At 39.7% G+C, this 21,424-nt stretch overlaps 1 protein-coding gene across 11 annotated transcripts in view; it reads right to left on the bottom strand.

Annotated features, from left to right (window-relative positions):
* Positions 1-17,078, bottom strand: part of mycbp2 (MYC binding protein 2) — a 69,989-nt gene extending 52,911 nt beyond the window's left edge. For 5 of the 11 annotated variants that reach the window (XM_053626871.1, XM_053626867.1, XM_053626866.1 and 2 more), the window contains exons 1-6: positions 16,268-17,078; positions 12,604-12,679; positions 5,289-5,504; positions 4,528-4,681; positions 4,148-4,344; positions 702-944 (exon numbers count right to left, since the gene is read on the bottom strand). In XM_053626871.1, coding sequence (XP_053482846.1) covers positions 702-944; positions 4,148-4,344; positions 4,528-4,681; positions 5,289-5,504; positions 12,604-12,679; positions 16,268-16,539 — 1,158 coding nt within the window. In that variant the 5' untranslated portion in view covers positions 16,540-17,078. The remainder of the gene's footprint in view (positions 1-701; positions 945-4,147; positions 4,345-4,527; positions 4,682-5,288; positions 5,505-12,603; positions 12,680-16,267) is intronic. The other 6 variants (XM_053626874.1, XM_053626872.1, XM_053626870.1 and 3 more) reach the window with 2 other exon arrangements.
* Positions 17,079-21,424: the final 4,346 nt, after the last annotated feature.

Consider the following 21,424-nt stretch of genomic DNA (forward strand, 5'->3'; position numbering starts at 1 on the left):
AGGCCTTCATTACCTTATTTTGCGCTTCATAATGCGCCACACATTCTCAATTAGAGACAGGTCAGGACTGCAGGCAGGCCATGCTAGCACCCGCACTCTCTGCTTACCCAACCATGTGCTTGTAATCTGGGCAGAATGTGGTTTGGCGTTGTCCTGCTCTGGATGGCAGCATATGTTGCTCCAAAATGTGTACATATTTTTCCGAATTAATGGTGCACTCACAGATGTGTAAGTTACCCATGCCATGGGCACTGACACACCCCCATACCATGACAGACGCTGGCTTTTGGACCTGATGCTGATAACAGCTTGGACGGTAATTTTCCTCTTTGGCCCGCGAACAAGACGGCTGTTTTGTCCAAAAACTATTTGAGATGTTGACTCATCGGACCACAAAACACGATTCCACTGTGCTATTGTCCATCTCAGATGAGACCGAGCCCAGAGAAGTCACCGGTGCTTCTGGACAGTGTTGATATATGGCTTCTGCTTTGCACAGTAAAGCCTTAACTTGCATTTGTTTTTATTAGCATTTTCCATACTGTCCCAACTTTCTTGGAATTGGGGTTGTAGATAAGAAATATTTTTATATATATATATATATATATATATATATATATATATATATATATATATATATATATATATATATATATATATAAATATAAAAACTATAAACATATTTAAGGACATGGGCTTACCCGGACAGTGCCGCTGTACCCTGAGCCGATTTTGTAGAGACCGTCCTTACAGAGCAGATAAAGGAAGGATCCATCGGTTTGGAGCAGGCAGTGCTCATCCTCGTCGATGCTCACCTCTTTCAGAACCCACTTGTTCATCAGTGCTGCTCGCTTGATGCCGTTCCCAAACCAGTCCTGAATCTGGACCTTCCCTACTAACACTGCTTGTACACTCCTTTGTAGAGCATTCAGGATAGTTGGAACCTATGCAGCACAGTCAGATGTAATAAAGCATGTACTGATGAACTCTCACAAGATTTCTCATTACATTTAGAGCAGGTATGCAACATGTAACTTTTTTCTATCTTTTATATGATCAGATTTCTGTTGGTTTTATTCCACAGATTCAGTGTGGCATTGTTAGCGAGCCATTTCTCCGGCCTTTTCAGCAGAGCAGTCACTGACTACGTTTACATGGACAGCAATAATCTATTGACCTTATTCTGAATAAGACAATATTGTGATTAAGGTGTTTACATGAGTCGCTTTTAGAATACTCCTTTCATGTTCCCGTTTTACATGTTATAGAACATAGTTCAATTAACGGCACACATCATTACGTCACCACACCACGCCGTTCGACGTTCCCTCCAGAATTTCATGTATCGACATACAGTTTGTCTTCGTTATGGTACCGTATTCAGTTTTGGGTGTTTTTATTTTTATGAATGCTTCAAGTACGGTTAATTATTAGTCATGCTGTACGTGCAAATAGATGACTGCCTGAAGCTGTGGGCTGCGTCCTTAAAGTATGCGTTTTGGGACGCAGCCATGCTCTATTGTTTGCCGTAAAACGGTTGAGCACTGCCGTGTGTGTACGTGTCCTGTTGCAAAATGCGGTGAAAACTCCCACACGACATTAATAGTGTGATTAATTCAATAATGTGACAAAAACAGGAGTACTCCACATGTCTTAATTAGATTTTTGTTTACTTCGAGTATGACTTTAATCGGATTAAGGTAATTAAAAATTGCTGTTTACATGGTAGTTTCTTAATCAGAGTATTGTCTTAATCGGGTTAACGTTGGATTATTGTTGTCCACGTAAACGTACTGAGTGTGTGATTCTTATTAATCCTTCTATATTTTCAAACCAGAATTGGAAAGCAAACTGGCTTGATAGAACTAGGAGTTTCAGAAAGCAATACAAGGATGGACAAGCGTCGCTACTTGTGTGGCATACAAGTAACTTGACTTGTACTCATTTGTAGAGCAGAAATGAAAATCAAGCGCTTTTTAAGCAAGCTTTGCACCTGAGAAAATTACAAGCAACAACAGTCATCAGGACACTGACACAACACCAATGTAACACATTATTCAAAAGTCGGTGGAGCAGTGCGCATTTCATTTCCCAGTTCATCATCACTTGTAGGCACAGAATACTGAAACATTTTATACATTAAACATTAATTTGTTTTTATGTTTTCTAATGTGTGCCACACATCTAATGTGTAACAGAGCCACATACTCACCACCTATCTTACTAATCCATGTCTTCATGTGGGACCCCACAGTCTGTATGAAACTATCTGTTGATTCTTCCATAGTTAATTGGTAGAAGAAAAAAAAAAGCAAGAGTTTGCAACTGCATTCGAATGCTTTCTCTCACACCCATACACAACTCGTGTGGTGATCAGTCGGAATCAACAGATCTAACCCTTTTAAACATTCCTCATGTGGCAATTAGATGTCACCATGAACTCAACGTCCTTTATATCCAATAGTCATATAATAAGCTATAATTGTTATGCATCAAATTAAGCAATCAAAGTTTGACAAACCCTTCTTATGCACCAAATAACATGTGAGCGATCTTTTGAGCTTAAAGTCATAAGGATGCTCAATGTTTTATTTTAATAAACAGATTTTCAAAACAGAAGTTTTCAGTAGTACTGAAAAAACACTGGCTTCAAAATGATCAGCGAAACAGGAATTATATACAAGGAAAATAATAATTTTATATACCAGGAAAATAACAACCTCTAATGGTCATTTTTTAAATCTGACATCCCCAAAATCAATAAAACTGTGCAATTTTGTGATTCTGGTTGGATGCAATATACTCATGCAGCCTCTTCCTGGAAATGTTTCAACTGTTCCAGTAGGGCTGCTCGATTATGGCAAATATCATAATCACGATTATCTTGGTCAATATCGAAATTCGATTATTAAACACAATTACTCATTGATTTTGGAAACATCATGCATTTATTGAAAATTTTTTTTAAACAAATAAAAATTTTATGCTTTATTGTCTTTTTAACAGTGTATTTCCTTGAACATAATTCACCTAAAAGAAAAAAAATAAAATAAAATGAAATATATAAATAAATATATACACTTAAATAATGCAATGCTAAAAATAAATTAGATCACTATGCCTTTACATGTACTTTCCTTACTTATTCGAGCTATGGATAGCTTCTTACATTTGTTTTTTTAATGCCTTTGCACGAAATGTCTGCGTTTTCCACATCTCTTTTTACTGTATTGATGTCTATCTTGTAAGCTAGTGGAGCACGCCACATGACGCATTTTGGCGAATCGCATCGCCAGAAAATAATTTTAATGAAATTCTGTCTCCTGGTTTATATCAGCCTGTAGTTTCTCACTATTAGTGAGCTCTAGAATGAAAATCAGCGTATTTAGATCAGCTGTTATGACGCTAGAGGAAATGAGCACAATGATACCAAATATTTCTTTTTGTTCCACATTGAACTCCTCAAAACCAAATTGTTTCCAAACGGCTGAAATGGTTTTATCTTTCTTGTCGACCAAAGGCTCTCTTTCTGTCATCTTGGGTCGAGCTGAACTAAAAACGCCACAGCCTGGCGGGGAGAGAGTTTGGCCTTATAGGGAGGGGCAAAAGCGCACCACTGTAAAGAAAAATGGCACACGGGACCACTGGAAAAATGAGAACATTGCGAAACAGAATGGGGCACAATAATCATTTCATCTTGATTATTTTGTTTCCATAATCATTGGAGACCATAATCGAAATCGAAAATTTTATTAAATTGCACAACCCTATGTTCCAGACTTTTGGTTTTGTTTCATTATTACGGGCCTGACTACGCCTAACGGTATTTTTAATTGCTTATGTCTTTTAAGAATCCTTTACAATAATTTTTTGTGTGGTAAGTGCTTCCCAAGTAGTGATGGATGAAGACTTAAAACATTGACATTTCTCTTGAATATGAGGCCAGTAATTCTGGAGAACAGCACTGCAATTACTTTAAGGAATATTATACAAAATATTATACTCGTACATTATAAAACCCAATTATCTTTTCAGATGTTATCTGGAGATCCTAGGTATCCTGGAGATACCTAGGTATCCATGTCTCAATGCAGAAAGCACCTTTCTTTTGGATTCTGACACAGTGCAGATAAAAAGCTGCTCTAACCTGGATAGTCTGGCAGGCATGGCTGCCATTATTGGTGAGGATTGCGGATACAGCCTGTAGGGTTTTCCCAGTGTCTCCCCAGGCCACCACCAAGCTGAACAGACAGGCACAGGATAGAGCGGTCAGAGCCTGACCAGTGGGGTCATTCATTCCTGTACTGCGCACTGTGGTCTCCAGGAGCAGGTGGAACAGAGATTCTGTACAGACAAGAACACAAATAATTTATTTTTGTGCACGCGTGTATGTGCGTGTATGTGTGTGTGAGTGAGAGACAGAGAAAGAGAGAAAGAGAGAGAGAGAGAGAGAGTGATGGAGAAAGACAGACAGAGAGACACACACCAAAAATTCCCACGTAATAATACAGAAAAGTTAATACTTACCCAGCACATCTGGAGGTTCTGTCTGGAAGCTCTCAGGCTGTTGTCCCTGCAGCATGTCCAGCAGCGCCTGCAGGCTCCTCAGACACAGCGAGGGGTGTGAGAACCGTGTCTCCTTAATAAGCTCAAACACTCCACACAGCCCAATACCAATGATCTGACAAAAACAAGAAGAAACTATGAATTACTTCTCTGCTAAAGCATTTAGAAACATATACACCATGGTTTTCCCTAACATAGAAAGGCTTAAGTACAGCAGTTAAGCGTTTTTTTGCAGAGCACCTTAAGCCGAATGAATATAAAAAGGCATTTAGGCGACATATCAGAATAAATATAAAAACAGCGGTGAGCGTTCTATACACTGACAAAAAAATTTTTAAAAACGGAGGTGGCTTGATCTCTTGAAGGTGTTGCTCATCACCAACCTAATCATCCAGCTGATTGGATATTTATCTGTTCCATCAACTCAGGATGGTAGTTATAACCAGTGAATACATCGTATTGTGTCAACACACCACTGTATTGTATTGAATTTTAAAATTTGCTAACTTGAGCTAAGATCAACAATCTCAGCCCTCACTCCACAGTTTGTGTGTGAAACTGCAGTGATGAAAAAGCCAACTCATTTGCTTGTTGCATTGGTTTCTGTTCATATAGCAACTAGGCAGGTGGCCTGTTTCTATGTGATGCTAAATAAATCTATAATAATAAATTAACGTTAGGTTTGCAGTAGGGTCTTATCAACACTGTTGTGATCCACGAACCTTGGGTAGTTTGACAGCAGGTTCACGGTACTCCTCCTCCTCCTCACTGTCCGAGTCACCACTCTGCACAGAGTTGCGGGACGCCAGGGCCAGGGAGGTCTCCTTCTGCTGCCAGTCCAGTACACACCGCCGAACATTACAGTATACATTAAACGCAGATGGATTACTGTGCAGCTTGATGTCTGGGACTAGAAAGGCCCCATCCAGATTCTCTGTCTGCAAGAGAGAGTGAGAGCGAGAGAGAGAGAGAGAGAGAGAAAAGAGAGGGGGTGGGGGAAAGAGGCTGTGTGAGATGGGTTATATATATTGAAAGTCATGAATAAGACATGCAGCACAGTGATGAAAGAGGATTTCATCTATTTCTCATTGGTATAGCAAATATAACTAAACCTATTAGTCAATCAATATACAGTGTCACCATGTAAGATATATACGCCACACACCAGCAGTGCAAAACAGACTGACTAAATCTAGATCAAAATCTAGATGACACATGATGCACAGGCTGACATAAGCATTGCAAACAATCTGTACAGAAGATAACTTAGGGCCTTATTAAAATTCTGTTTAAAATCAGGGTTTTGTAAATTATTGTTATAAATGGTCTGCACTTATATAGATAGTGCTTTTATCCATGACACTGTGTCTCATTCACCCTCACATACCAATGGTAGCAGAGATGCCATGCAAGGTGCTAGCTTGCAACTAGGGGTTCAGTGTCTTGCTCAAGGACACTTCGGCATGTGGAGTCATGTGGGCCGGGAATCGAACCGCCAACCCTACGATTAGTGGACAACCCGCTCAACCACCTGAGCCACAACCTCCCGCGTTTCATTCAGAAATCTGACTTTTCCCAATCACATTCAAGCCAAATTTGTATGTGGTTTCAAATCGCAACTGGGGCACTCCGGAGTGGCGCAACTCTTGGATGCCGAGGGACGGCATTCTCTCTCTCCCCTATCAAGAGTGTTTGCAGTATGCGACTCAGAGTTCACGTGGCCAGAGTTCATTCAGAGCATTATCATAGCCGGACTGAGCAGACAAACAAAACCTGTTCATAAATTGACCCTACAAAGTTTCTACGTTGATAAAAAATACAAACAATATTTTAGCCCAGCTTCCTCTGTTGCACATATTGAATACACATTTGTGTAAATTAGGCAGCTTTCAATCATTCTGTCTGCAGCACTAACTTTAATACAATAAAACTATCATACAGATTAAAGATTATCATGAGCTGCTAAATAATCCTGTTGGCATTTTAGTGATAATTATAGCAATCCTGCATGCAGGTGTAATCCCACTCTTTCGCAGATATCTACCTCAAAGGAAATGTAAATCGGTTTCCCTTAACAGTATCAAGGCTAACTCTGCACTCTGAACCTTCCCAACAAGCCAGGAGAAGTGAAGAAAGAATGTCACCGTAGTGCGTTGTATAATATAAACTTCATGTGTATAGGTCTAGTCTTTTTGTCTTTGTCAATAATACACATTTGTCCAGCATGAACTATTTATCAGCATAAACTGTAATGAATACTGCTAATACACACCAAATGCAAGACAAAATGACTTTTAATCTGTACAACAAAGTCTACAGAGTATTTTAAAACAAAACACACCAACATGGCATCCTAGACCTACATTCTCCATCACAGAAACTGTTATGAAAAGTCTGACCGATAGCTAGTAAAGATACATTAATCAACACAAAACTGGGTAACTGAAGCAGCTTTTAATCGAACCACAGCACACATGGGCTCTGAACTAGTGATTGGGATAAACATAAACAAAAAAAAAATCTGCTTATCTGTCAACCACATATCCTGAGGCAAATACATCCAGATTAATTAACCATGTACCATTCTCATGCCTCATTTGCCTTCATAGAAATATCAAGTAAATGTACAGTGGATATAAAAAGTCTACATACCATTATTAAAATTGTAGGTTTTTGGGATGTAAAAAAATAAATAAACCAGGATAATTTATGGCAGATCTTTTTCCCAACTATTGGCAATTTTATTCCACTCCTTCCTTGCAAACATACTCCAGACCTATCAAATTGCAAGGGGCTCTCCTGTGCACAGCCCTCTTCAAGTATTCCACAGGTATTCAAAAGGATTTAGTTCTGGGCTCTGACTTGGATTTGTGCTTTATCCATAATTCTCTGTATCTTGAATAGCCCATGGTCCCACACAAAGAGAAGCAGCCTCATAGTTCACATGCTGCCACCACCATGTTTCACCTTGGGTATGGTGTTCTTTGGATAATAAGCTGTTTTTTTTTTCTTCATGTGATTCATATTCAAGTGATACATTTTCCGTATGATTATTACGTATGATTCATTTACATGTCATTCATTTACTAATTTGCTTCTCTTTAAATCCAGTTTTAGACTGTGATATTACAAAGGTCTTTCCAGATTATTACTTGCTACACTGTATGAGATAACCCCAGTAAAATTGCCTGAATTCTATAATATAATTTGTTCACCATGTTAGGTTTAAATCCTCTAAAAACAGATTCACAATTAAATAACAGTACATCCTTCAAAGCATTGGCATGTTCTGCTTACTCTCACAATCCTCCAAACACCCACACACCCAAAGTCTCCATAAACAAATGAGACAGCAGTGTATCCTACAAAAACCGAACGTTGTCCACAATGTGAAAACTCGGAGAGTAAGCTGAACTAACCAACAAAATTTTAAGAGGAGTAAGTCCACAAAATCTAGGTGAAGTAATGCAACGACAATATCTTCAATAAGAATCCGAATTCTGAAGAGCTGGAAGGCCGAGTGCAAAAAAATAAAAATAAAAGAAGAGCGAAAAAGACTCCGCTGTGTAGGTGATGCAGTTCACCCTGATATCAAGAGTTTAACATAGTCTCCTGCTTCCTCCGCTGAAATAAAGTCCTTCTGAACACCATTATATGTAATGCGAAGCTGAGCCGGGTGAAGTATTCCATAGCGAGCACCCTCAATACCATGAAGTTGACGCCGAACCCCGTTAAATGCGGCCCGGGCCCGGGCTGTCTTGGCTGTGTAGTCAGGGAAAACGGAGATGGTCAAATCCCTCACTTTAATCCGCTGGATCTCTCTCTCAACACAGTAAAATGTCAACACAGTCACTGTGATAGTGGAATCTGCACACAATAGCTCGTGGTCGTTCACCAGGCTTGGGCTTCGGCTGAAGGGTCCGGTGGGACCAGTCCAAAACCGGCTCCTTCTCCAGACCAAACGCTTCTTTTAACAAGGCCGCTACAGCAGCAGTTGTACATGTGTCAGGGCCCTCTGGAACTCCCACTATCCTAACGTTATTGCGCCGTGACCCCAACTCCAAATCCTCACATTTATTCTCCAATTGAGTCACGGTCACAGTGAGAGACTTGATAGTAGTCTTCATATGAACTATGTCATTGGTGCAACCGGAGAGAGCGTGCTCCATTTCCCCAACAGTACCTTTCAGTGTTGATATGGTAGCCTCTGTAGAAACTTTATCACTAGCCAGCTGTGTTTTCACGGCCTGTAGGTCAAGCTGGATAGTAGACAGCGCACCCCTGAGAGTCTCCTGGAGCTCCTTTTTAAAAATATCGGCGACGTCCTTCCTCAGTAAAGCCAGCAGCTCAAGCCTGAATGTGGCGAAGTCAGGGTCACCACTCGGCGACGCGGATACAGGGGGAGAAGGGGACTCACTCACGGCGCGCACACTTGGCCTCAGTCGTTTCTGAATGCTACCACAGGTTTTCGTGTTCTTTCCAGACATTTTAACATACCACAAAGTTAAAATTGCAAACAAGGAAACAGAGTAGAAAAAGTCAAAATATATCGTATGACCGAAAAGCACTAATGAATTACAATTTTAATTGAAATCAGCAGGAGCCTCCAACTTCGTGTCCTACTCCATCGAATTCCCAATAAGCTGTTTTTTGCACCAAACATATTTTTTTTAGAATTATGCTTAAAAAGATATATCTTGGTCTCATCTGACCATAACTCATTTTGCCACATGGTTTGGGATGATTTAGTCATGCTTGGAATTTTTTTTTTTCCTTCTTTTTTTAACCCCATCCAGTTACCAGTACTTGCCAGATATTCCTGCAGCTCGTTTAATGCTGCTGTTGGTCTTTTGGCAGCCTCCATGACAGGTTATTCCTTTTGTCCTTTCATCAATTTTGGTGGTACATCCTGTTCTTGGCAATGTCACTGTGGTGACACATTTTCTCCAATTGGTGATGTCCTTCAGTGTTCCATGGTACATCTAATGTTTTAGAAATTCTTTTGTACTTCTCACCTGATCAATACATTTCTACAAAGACACCCCTTACATGCTTTGTAAGCGCTTTGCAAACCATGGCTTCAGCAGTCAGATGAAACCAAGAAATCAACAAGAAAATCCTACCGAAAAAGTTTGGGGCTAATCAGAATCACCTCATTGATGGCAGATGTAAGATAATTACTTTTGAACATGTGATTGGTTAATTCTGACCACAGTCACATGCTCCATAAATAAAAGGGTATGTTTTTCCTTTTCCCCCTTAAAACACGTCTATTTTTTCACTTGAATTTTGTTGGCTGCTATATCACATTAAAGATATCTCAGCCTAATTTTCATAGAATCCTGCAAATTTCACAGTTTATCTACATAAATCTCGAAGCAGAAACATTAAGTATCATAAATGGTATTGTAACACTACGCACAACAGGAACCAATCCCATTCACTGGCAAAATAAATGTGATGCATGAAGGATATCCAAACACAGGCAGGAATTGCCCTCCAAAGACTGGTGTTCAGTTCAGGATGTGGAGAACGCTGTTGCTGTGGAGACGTGCAACACGGGTCGTCTAGCAACAGCCAATCGTGACCCAGCCACTCCCCAAATCTCCTCCATGTGAGAAAGTGTTTACTGGCATGTACTCAGCTCTAACAGCCTAATAAAATAGTATTCCTGGCATTGCAAATACAAAGGCTATACAGGGATTAATATCTGTTAATGATGTTAAATCACTGATACGGAAGTGATGACCTGTACCTCCAAACCCAAACTCTTAAGCACAACTGTCACTATCAATACCCACTGGTATGAAACTGTCTGAGTAATGCTTAAGAAAATGACTACTCTGAACAATTTATTTACCAGCAAAAACTAAACCATTGAACATTTTTTACCAAAACATTATCTGATCTAATCTCAAAACCTTACGACTTGACAGTACAAGTCATGTGCCGTGATATCACTTTAAACTAAGACATGGCTTATTTGATTTACAAGCCTTTAACACGTATTACTGTTCCTGTCTCTCTGAAACAAACATGGTTGTGTGTCTGACAGAAGCTAGTTAGACAATAACCTCATACACGTACAGATTTAAGGTGTCAGGTAGAGGTGTGAGGCATGCCTATATAATAGGGAAACTGTAATAAATAAATCAGCTTAGGCATCTTCAGATCCTGTTTATACCCCAATAGAGAAAGACTACAAAGGAAATTCTTGTATTTGCCTTCACACTGCATCCATGGTTACACATCGTCCCTGGAGGTTAAAAAAAAGAGTAAAACAGAATGTATGTCAAAAGGATACGCACAAGTATTTGAATACCCTTTGACACATCAGCATTCAAATACTGAAATCACCGTCCAGGCATTGATTATAACCTAAATCTCAATTTGGTCAGTTGTCAATTCCCCTCTACAAGCTAACTCCCCTATCCCAAGCTACCAATCGGGGACACCTGAAGCCAGCACGTTTTTTCAAACTGCTGCTCATGCTACATCACAGGGAGCTGAACACACTTGGGGGAGAGCGCCATCTACACTCTTCTGCATACATGCACCCAGACACCAATGATTGTCTAGTGCCATTCAGGGAAGAGCGAGTACGCCATCTTTCCCATCCAGAAAACCGTCTTGGACTCCAGTCATAGACTGCTGTGGCATCTTCGGGATTCAAACTCATGATCTCCTGACAATAGGGCAAACGCCACTATTGCCAGGTTCTGTTGCACCACTCCAGAGCCGTATTAGCCAATATTTTGATACAGAGGGGATTAGATGTGTGCATTGGTACTAAAAAAACATCAAGGGCAGGAGTTTTTACTGTTATGAGGGTTAGGGCCATAAACTGTCATATATTGAAGCCTGAGGGATAAAATAGACATAATTCATTTCCATTTAGCACAGACCTTTCACCTGTTTCATGTACGTCAAGCTTGCAGATTAAACCCATTTAACACCATAAGTGAACACTGCATGAAGCATGACCCAACGGCAACACTATGCATTTGATTCTATACCAGCCAGGGTTCTCATGTTGAGCATTCAATTATACTTCATTCATTGGTTTTAGTAAATATGAAGCCATTTTTCTATGTCTGGATGCACAAGTTACAATTACATAGGAACATTTTGCAAACAGTGAGACTGCGACTTCAGTGGACTTAACTCTTCTACCGGCTCATTAGATTTGCATAAACATAATATCAGGTGAAAACCCACACCGCAGCCAAAAACACAACTAACAGCCAAGAATGGATGTCAATTTCCTTCAAGGTACTAGATTAGCACCTCCCGAGAATACACTCGACTGAGTAATTGAATTCTCAAAATTACTGAAATGCATTGAAATCTGCTTCCGAACGTGTCTTTCTATGGTTGATTATCATATAATCGTGTCATGGTGTCCAGCATCAGATGACACTGAAAGAATGTGACAAAGGTGGGCATGCCAAGAATGTAGGTCATTGGAGTTGCGGTTTTAAAGTGGGCGGAACACGGGCTGTAAATTATTACATCAAATAATATATAACCAAAATGTACAACAAAAACAATCACCAAATGTGATGAGCTCATTGACAATAAAGTCTACTTGACCTGACTTCCCAGCACAGGCTCATGGTATTAGATGATTTCTGACACAAATATATCAGAAATTGTCTGATATTGTCAAATTCTGATCTGCAGCTAATCCATCCTTGCATCCCTAAAAAACCTGACAGGCATGGGGCTTGGAAAGTGCATTTGAAACTACGATGATGTGCATGATACATTGTGTGTGTGTGTGTGTGTGTGTGTGTGTATAACATCCTTCAGTAATTCACAGGAAAAAGAAAAGGAAAAAAAATATACAATACATATCCATAAAAGTCACGACTACATACGGGTCCTGTATTAGTTTCTATTTTCTGTAACATTTCATCTAAAGTATCAAACAAATCCAATGTATTCTGCTCAAGCATCACTATTTTTCCAGGAATGTGGGGTTCAGTACAAAATTGGTCTAATCTATGGAACTGGTTTAGTATCTTTAAATATTACCTTTGTTCTTGTTTTGACTTTTGATCTGATTTTTTGCCGCCTCTTCAGTTTCTTCTTAGTCAAAGCCTTCTTTCCCCTAAAATACAAAAAAAAAAAAAAAAAAAAACAGATTTACTTTTACTTTCACATACAGGAAACATAGTGTAAGAAATGTTTTGTTTTTTTTAATACCAGTCAACCAACAAATCTGCATGTTTAAATTTGTGTGAGTAAAACGCCTTAGAAATTCACAATACACTGATACACAGAATAACACACAGTTAGAGGCACGTCGCTGCTTCTCATCAGTTTACATTAAGTATGCTTAGATGTGTAAAAATAATCTGATGAATGCAAAAAAAGTGAATTTTGACAAATACTATTTTCAACCCATTTACATGCAGTCAGTAAATATCTTTCTAAATGAATATCTTTGTAAATACATGACGTATGCACCTCGACAACTCATTTACAATTTTTAAATGTGCTTTTAAAAAAATCTTACACTGTCACCATTTCGTTGGTGATGCGATGTTGAATTAACTCTCGGCAGTCTGTACAGGATTTCCCAGAGTTTTTTCTTTTTTTTTTGCAATTGTTGCGGCCAAAAATGCTTGTTTTTCTGCTGCTTTTTTTTCCCCAAAATCTGAGTTTTTTGGTGGAAAAATACTTGAATCAGCGAACTTACAATTGCATGAAATTGTATTGCACGGTCTTTCGCAGTGATGTTTGTTGGTAAACAAACCTCTGTAGCTGTACTCATGTTTGAAGCACATGAATCAAAGAGAATTTTGACTGAATGTGCGTTGTGATGATGTCACGTGACTTGTCTGTGGAAAATCTGTGTTAGTTTTGAAATACCGCAAGCTGCTCCGAATATTGCAGAGTTTGCTTGATTTTGCGTTCATTTCTGCAATCACAAAATTGCGAAACCTGGAGGGACTGCCTTCTGTTCTGTTCAGTACTTAGTAATGGATTTAATGTCCATGGTGACTTTGGGCACCTGGGACAAATAATATTTGAAATGACCAACCTTGGAAATGTGTTCAACAAAAAATCAATTACCGTCCTTAATAATAATAATAATAATAATAATAATAATAATAATATGAACATAACCTGTGATTTATTTGTTGGGGGGGGGGGGGGTTGAGAATATGCACCATAATAAATTTGTCCTTTTTTTTTTTTCCTTCAATACAGGGAGCCTAAAGTTTCAAGTTGAACTAAAAAATATTTAGTATGGATATAGTATAAAAATTTAAAACAGGTCATCTGAACAGAAAACAAAGCTCAAGTCAACAGAGTTAACTGCTTCTCTGTCTGGTTACATTTGCGTATATGCAAGGATGTTGAAACATAAAGCGATGGATTAAAGCTACACATTCAATCAATAGCTAAGCATAAATTCAGTTGTGTTTAAAGCTGATAGCCTATTTAATATGCTGTTCACAAATCCACTTGAATTACCTGGTAACTACCAAAACCAGATAACAATCTATTATTACTGTGCATGTAAATGCACATCACTCATTGTAATATTAAGGACACGACGTTAAACTGACCTACATATTACTTATTCTTATTTGTTTTCCTAAAAAGCCTCTTTGAGAAGACCACTTGTGAGAAATGATGTCACGCACAGTAAATGGTCAACTTAATAAATGAATCCGACACTTAAAATATAGTCAAATTTGGATAAGGAGTAAAACTTCCGAGCACTAACACAGCCTGTCCTGGACGTTTCCGTTCATTTAAATGTGCTACGATAACAAATTCACTTGAACGGAATACGTTCATTTGCCTGGATGCCGTCACAGGGGCGATCCACTGTAAGATTACTAGCTTACTGCCTGTTGGTCTTGTGCCAGGGTGATTTGCCATGCAAGTTCTCCTTAACAAGCTCTGAACGACTGGATGTCAACAAACACATTTGTATGTGGATGGTGAAGATGGACATCTCTTTCACCTAGAATGTTCTATTAAATGTCAGGATAACTGTCTGTTGTGATTATCCCAATATTCACAGAATACCTGTTTATCTGCACGCATATCAGTCCGATGCATATCATTGAAAATGAGCCTAACTCATCTGAGATTCAGTTTCACGTGTACTAGCTTCTCAGCTTAGAAAACCCAGGCTGGCTTTTTAAATAACTGGAAACCGAATGATTGCAGATTTAAAAAAAAAAATGTTTTCAATTTGAAACTGATATCGGAGCTCAGCTGCGATCAGATGCTGACATCCTCTTACTATCTGAAATTGCTCTCTGCTAGCTTCTGTTGAGAAAGTCATGCAAAACATATCCAAGGCGTGACCGAGGTGTGGTTTGAGCTTAAAGAAGTAGTTTAAGCTGTGCATGACCTATGTTATGACGTCCCTACTTAGACAGACAGCTGTTATCCTTACCCTGCCTTGTTTATCTCAGGAGCACACTAACCACCCTCCTCCCAAAGGAAGTGCAGGGGCAGTGCCGATATTTTAAAGTGTCCACTGGAACAATATCGGGCGTGTTGAACGTCACTGTATGTCGTGCATTCTTACATGTGAACATGTTTTGCATTACTAGATTCTCTAAATACTCTAGCTGAATAGAGAAGGCATGCCTAATGATATTATAAATTCGGAAAAGGTTAAAGAAGCTGAGTAAAGCCGGAGATGCAGCAGCGCTTAGGATGTGAACAGGGTGACGTAAGGCAAAAAGCTAGTTCAGCCTGCGCAGGCTAACCAATGAACAGGGCCTATGCGCATTACAAACAAGAACCCATGGGTCAGGGTTCATTATTACACTTACATATGAATTAGATAACGCTTTTTCCTAAATAACTCCTCTCTCATGATAAACAGAAATGGCTTTACGCAGAAGCTTGGCTTGTGTACTCTTATCTAACTGCATTCCAGTGATTACATTACGACGAGCTAGTCAGGCGCACCCATCAAATGTTCAGAGATTAAACACACGCACACAAATACGACTTTAATATTGTATTATTATCATCATCTTTTAGATAATTTAATAAACCAAATTTGTCTTTCATTGCGATAATGTAACAGCGCACGGTTTGTGGTAACTTGCTAATATCGGCTACACTGTCATCATTATGGTAATACCGCAAATAGTTAACTAGCCAGCTAATTATCGAGGGAGTGAGAGATTATGTAGCTTCAGACTAAGTAAAAACAAACCAAAGCATAATTTGTAGTAAGCCAGGACAGTGTTTAACACGAGACAGAGCAAATACTAGGCTAAAACATCCCCGTGTGCTAGGTTTTGCAGTATTTCTCATGCTAGCTAGCTTTTAAATTAACCGTTAGTGAACCAGGGGAACAGCTAGCCTAGCACACTCGCTTGCTCTGTCTTGGTTTGTGCAAGGTTTCAATAACGCCAGCGCTATTTGTCATTGTGTCAGCACACGCACTGCGTTTGTAATTAGTCTGAGTGTTTATCTGCTTTAAAAAATAAAATAAAATACAAAAACAAACGCGAGCTAACATTGCTTAGCATAACATACGGAAGTTAGCGAACGCTAGCTAGTGCTAGCAACACAATGTTAGCTAGTGCTAGCAACACAATGTTAGCTTGTGTTGACTAGTCAGTTAGCTGTATAGATTGCTACGCGTTATTTTTAAGATTAATGTTGATATATAACTCACAGCTACAACCCTGAACTCGACCACACATACCTGCTGAGGTTTATGCCTTGTTCTTTATCGCTGACAGCGCTTGTGTATATCCTCCTGTACTTCTCCGCTAAAGCTCGTCCCGACAGGAGCAGTTGGTATCGGCTCCGACAGTCCGGTTGGGACCCTGAGGTGGAACAGGAGCCCATCCCGGGTCCGGCAGAATTAAACTCGGCCCCAGCTCCGGGTAAAACCCTCACACCCAGCCCCATGGACGGGGACGAAGACAGAATCCCGCCGCCGGCTCCAGCTGCCGCAGCAGCAGCGCACATCATCGTTTTGGGGAACAATGCATATATATTACATCAATATGTCACTAGCTGGCGATCAATAGGTGCTTAAACCCGTCGTAAACCGCACAGTAGGTTTCCCCCCCATATATCCGCCACGGAAATGCAAACGAGTACAAGAGCAGTTTGCTAGATCCAGGATCGTCAATCCGGTAGTAATGTCGGCGAAACGCCGCTGGTGCAACTGCGAAATAAGCTTTCTCTTTTCTCTCACAACAGCGATTAAAGCCTGGCATGTGCAAAACAGCGTTTGAGGGCAAACCGAGCGTTCATCTTCTGACACTGAATTCTCTCAAACGCGTCAGATGACGTCGTCTGGGTTTTTTTTTTTTTTTGGTTGTTGTTGTTTTTGTTTATTCCTTGTAATTTTCTCGAGGTCGGCCAGGTAACAGCTCTAGCTGCGCTGCCATCTTAACTTCACCCTCCTCCTCCTGCTGCTTCTCAGTCAGAGACACGCCGGTGTTGTGTCGAACTCCGTTTCTCCATCGGGATAGGTTCCCCCGCCCGAACAGCGAAAAAAGCGCGCGTGCACGAAAAACTCGCCTCCGAGATGCTGTGCTCGTACCACTGAGGTACTATGAAAAGCCCTAAGGCTCAAAACTAACGTTTTGAACGACTTTTATCTGTAGAATGTTGTATTCCAGGTGTGAAAGGCATATTTCATGACTGTCTAGTTATATTTTGAAAATGGGGTAACAATTTTTTAAATTGTTATTAAAGTTTTCTATTTAATACTTTTGTGAACTTTGTTTCTTATTGAACGCAGGGGGAATCGTATCTGACAGTACCATCCCCAGGTGTTGGCATGTGTTCCCCCTGCTATGATGGACAAATATAGGGATAGCAGCCTGAAAATCACAGGACTTACTTGGTGTCTGTAAACAAGTCAACGGTACAAATTTGACAGAGGTATGAGCTTTCTTTAGTATTGAACACCGGGGAACCATGTCTGACAGCACCATTAACAGCTGTCGGGATGCGTTCCACATACAATGATGGACAAATATAGGGATAACAGGCTAAAAAATAGGCAGGATTACCTGTTGTGGGTAAACAAGCCAGCAGTATGACACATATACAAGCTTTCTTATTTAACAGTATCTGACAGTACCATTCTCAGCTGTCAGGATGTGCTCCCCCTTCTATTATGGACAAATTTGCTATGATGGAGGTGATGTTAAGACAAAGATAAAAGCTAAAACTTGTATGATATTGTTTTTATCTTCAATTTCTTTGGACCTTTTCTCAGTAAATTGCAGTGAAAGTGTACTTGTTGGTACAGAAATCCATCAGATTTAGTTTACTCTAAACAGCTGAACTAAAGTGGAGCTCTTTTGTGGTCAAATCACACAACTGCATTTCTAAAAATAATAATAATAATAATAATAATAATAATAATAATAATAATAATAATAAACTGTACTAAGGGAAAAAATATGTCCAGGTATTGTGACTTTTGAGAACGGTTGAATATTTAGCCTAGAAAATCACAGTCATATGTGAGTGAGCACACGTTTCTTCCAGAAGTCTATAATATTCAAAATGAAAACTCTCACAAATATAACATTATTTATTGATAGAAATAACAGTAGGTGTTTGTGTTAATAAAGACATTCAAAATGCCATTTTCAAATACCCCATTTTCAAAATATAACTAGACAGGCATGAAATATGCCTTTCACTTCTGGAATACAATGTTCTATAGATCGAAGTCTTTAAAAACGCTGTTTTTCGAGCCTTAGGGCTTTCCATACTACCTCAGCGGTACGAGCACAGCATCTCGGGGGCGAGTTTTTCGTGCACGCGCGTTTTCCCCCCTTTTTTTTTCGGCGGCCGACCTATCCAGATGGAGAAACGGAGTTTGACACAACACCTGTTTACGCTCACACCCATTCAGCCTCACCACACCACATCACCGCGGAGTGCACGGCACGGACGTGATACTAGAAATTTCTGACAAAATAAAAAACAATCCACGCCTTTTTGTTTCCCTTCTTTGCTTCGCTCGAGTCTAATAATCCAATAATAAAGCTTATAAATAACGTCTAACTCAATAATGGCTCCAGGAGCTACACAGTGTGCTCCAGTAGCTTTAACGAAGTACCCATTACACTATTTAAAAAATCCCTTTTTCAAATCATTTATTCAATGTTATTTAATTATTCAGTTTATCCAACTACTCAACGAGTGCTTGTGCCACTATATATTCATTATGTTTTTAATTGGACCAGCTTTGTTAAAGGGTTCTATGGAAATCCTCTGTTATAAAGTTTCTTTGAAGGATTCACACAAATGTTTAATGTTTCCTATCCCTTCATAAGGCATACAAATGACCAGTGTGAGATGGTTTTGGAAATGAAGCTCAAACTCAAATCAAGCAAGTGAAACACTTTTTTTCTACCCCACACTGTATGGACTTAATTGCAATTATAATTAAAATTAGTCAAGAAAAAGCGGACTGTGGTTTAGCACGTTCGCCTCACACCTCCAGGGTCAGGGGTTCGATTGCCACCACTGCCCTCTGTGTGTTGAGTTTGCATCTTCTCCTCGTGCTGTGGGGGTTTCCTCCGGGTACTCCAGTTTCTTCCCCCAGTCTAAAGACATGCATGGTAGGCTGATTGGCATGTCCAAAGTGTCCGTAGTGTGTGAATGTGTGTGATTGTCCCCTGCGACGGATTGGCACCCCGTCCAGGGTGTACCCCGCCTTGTGCCCGATGCTCCCTGAGCCAGGCTCCAGGTTCCCCGCGACCCTGTAGGGTAAGTGGTACAGAAAATGGATGGATGGATGGATCAGTCACTAAAAGCCTGTCTAGTATAAGAATTGTGTGAGTATTAGCTCCCAATTGACCTTCACTACACTAACGGTAATGACCACATATAAAGATGTTAAATTAGGAAATTTAGAGATTCACACAGAGACTTCTGCTACACTGATGCAGGCCATGGGGGGAAACGGTTATTTATTTATTTATTTATTTTTATATTCAAAAACAAATGATGAGATTAGCATTTGGAATGTGAGAAATATAGAACATAAAATAGAGCAGCCTGGTTATTTAGTGTGGCATATGCAGAAAGGAAACAATAAGCATACAGCATCATTTAGTGGAAAAACAAGTGAGCTTACTCTCCTCTTGTTTGATGCATATGCAGAAGAGAATTTTTCATCAGTGAAAGCCTCACCCATCACACAACCAACCCTCTCCGATCCTGAGCGACTAGTGGAAACTTGAAAGCAAAGCAACACCGACATCTGCAGTTCAAACTAGCTAAGTGCAATGACTCAGAGAGAATCCGAGTGAAAAATGTTAATTACAACTTGTTAAAACGAGAGGAAAACATGGCAATATCTCAATTGACTGAAAGACATTTCCAACTTCTGAATGTGATCAGCTGTAGATATTACAGAAACACAATTTGCATGCACCATAGACTACCATTGAGGTACAAACGAGGTAAAAATGCACAATGTAATAAAAATAAGTCTTCTGAAGAATATGAGGACTGACTCTGAGAACCCTATTGCAGAAAGATAGGGATAAACAAAATACAAGACATGACAGACTCCTAACCCACGAGCAGACAGCCAGCCTGGTGCTGCATTACTCAGTCAAGGTGTCAGAGGGATTAGGATAATGTTTAAGAACTATTCAGGCCTACTGTATGGCAATTACCGATTATATTTACTCCACGCTTTTCACTTTGTCTACGTGCCCATCGAGGAGCTTTTGCAATTGTGTCAGCTACAGAAGAGTCAGAATTACTCAACTAACCCCAATTAGCTTCAGCTTTTCACACCAATTATGGCCTGAGTCTGAAAGCCACTTTACACTGACTCCAAGTTTGTTACAACTTAGTCAACACATTTGTTCAGGCAAAGACATGCAATTATCAAAGGGGACCTAATTAAAAATTCAGTCAAGGTGTATAGTCTTGTACTTGTATTGATATAATTCATCAACCTGTTCACCAGTGTTATGAGCTGACATGCACATATTCACCATTTCTGTTACCTTCTGTGGGAACGTTCACTCACTCACTCGCTTATCCTGGTCTGTGTCTTGGTGGATCCGGAGCCTATCCAGGGAACACTAGTGATACACTGAGGCTACACTCTGGATAGGAAGCTAGTCCATCGCAGGGCATGTGGGAAAGTTGTAACTGCATTGTAACTCTTTTGTTTTTAAAGCCATGTTAAAGGTACTCTAGTAACACCTGAATAATAAGATGAGATGTAAACTCGCTCTCTTTCACTCACTTTCAGTAAGCACTTTATCCTGATCAGGGTCATGGTGGGTTCAGAGTCTATCTCAGAAACACTGGACTTAATGCAGAAATACATCCTGGATGGGATGCCAGTCCATTTCACGGCACTAGGACCCACACATTCATATACTGATTCACACTTAGGGGTGTTGTAGAAAATCTCTCCAATCTAAATCAAGAACCTACGGAGACAAGGGGTTCTAGATGTCAAAAGATGTCAAAAGAGTCAAACAAAGCTGAGACCTCCACAGATAGTCTGTATGTATACAATCATTTCACAAGCTTTTATACTCTCCTGAAATAATGATCTCTTTCAGCCGGGATTTACCCCCTTGCTCTTTTAGTCACACCTCGAGCTTTCGGCACGATTTACACATTCTGGTCATGTGTTGTTTATAATTGTGGCGCAAGCTCAGTCAACTTATTTTCTTAAAAGGTTCAATTGTTGATTGAGCTCCCCATTACCCTGATTCTACTCTTTGGCTGTATTGTCAGTATTAACACTCCACCAATCATCCTTAGACCAAGTTACCCCTAGGTCTTTGATGCAAACACAAACATTTACTTATTTAATGCAATTCTGTGGATACAGCTTCTTAATCAT

The sequence above is a fragment of the Ictalurus furcatus genome, chromosome 6 (genome assembly GCF_023375685.1).
Source record: "Ictalurus furcatus strain D&B chromosome 6, Billie_1.0, whole genome shotgun sequence".
Taxonomy (NCBI): Eukaryota; Metazoa; Chordata; class Actinopteri; order Siluriformes; family Ictaluridae; genus Ictalurus; species Ictalurus furcatus.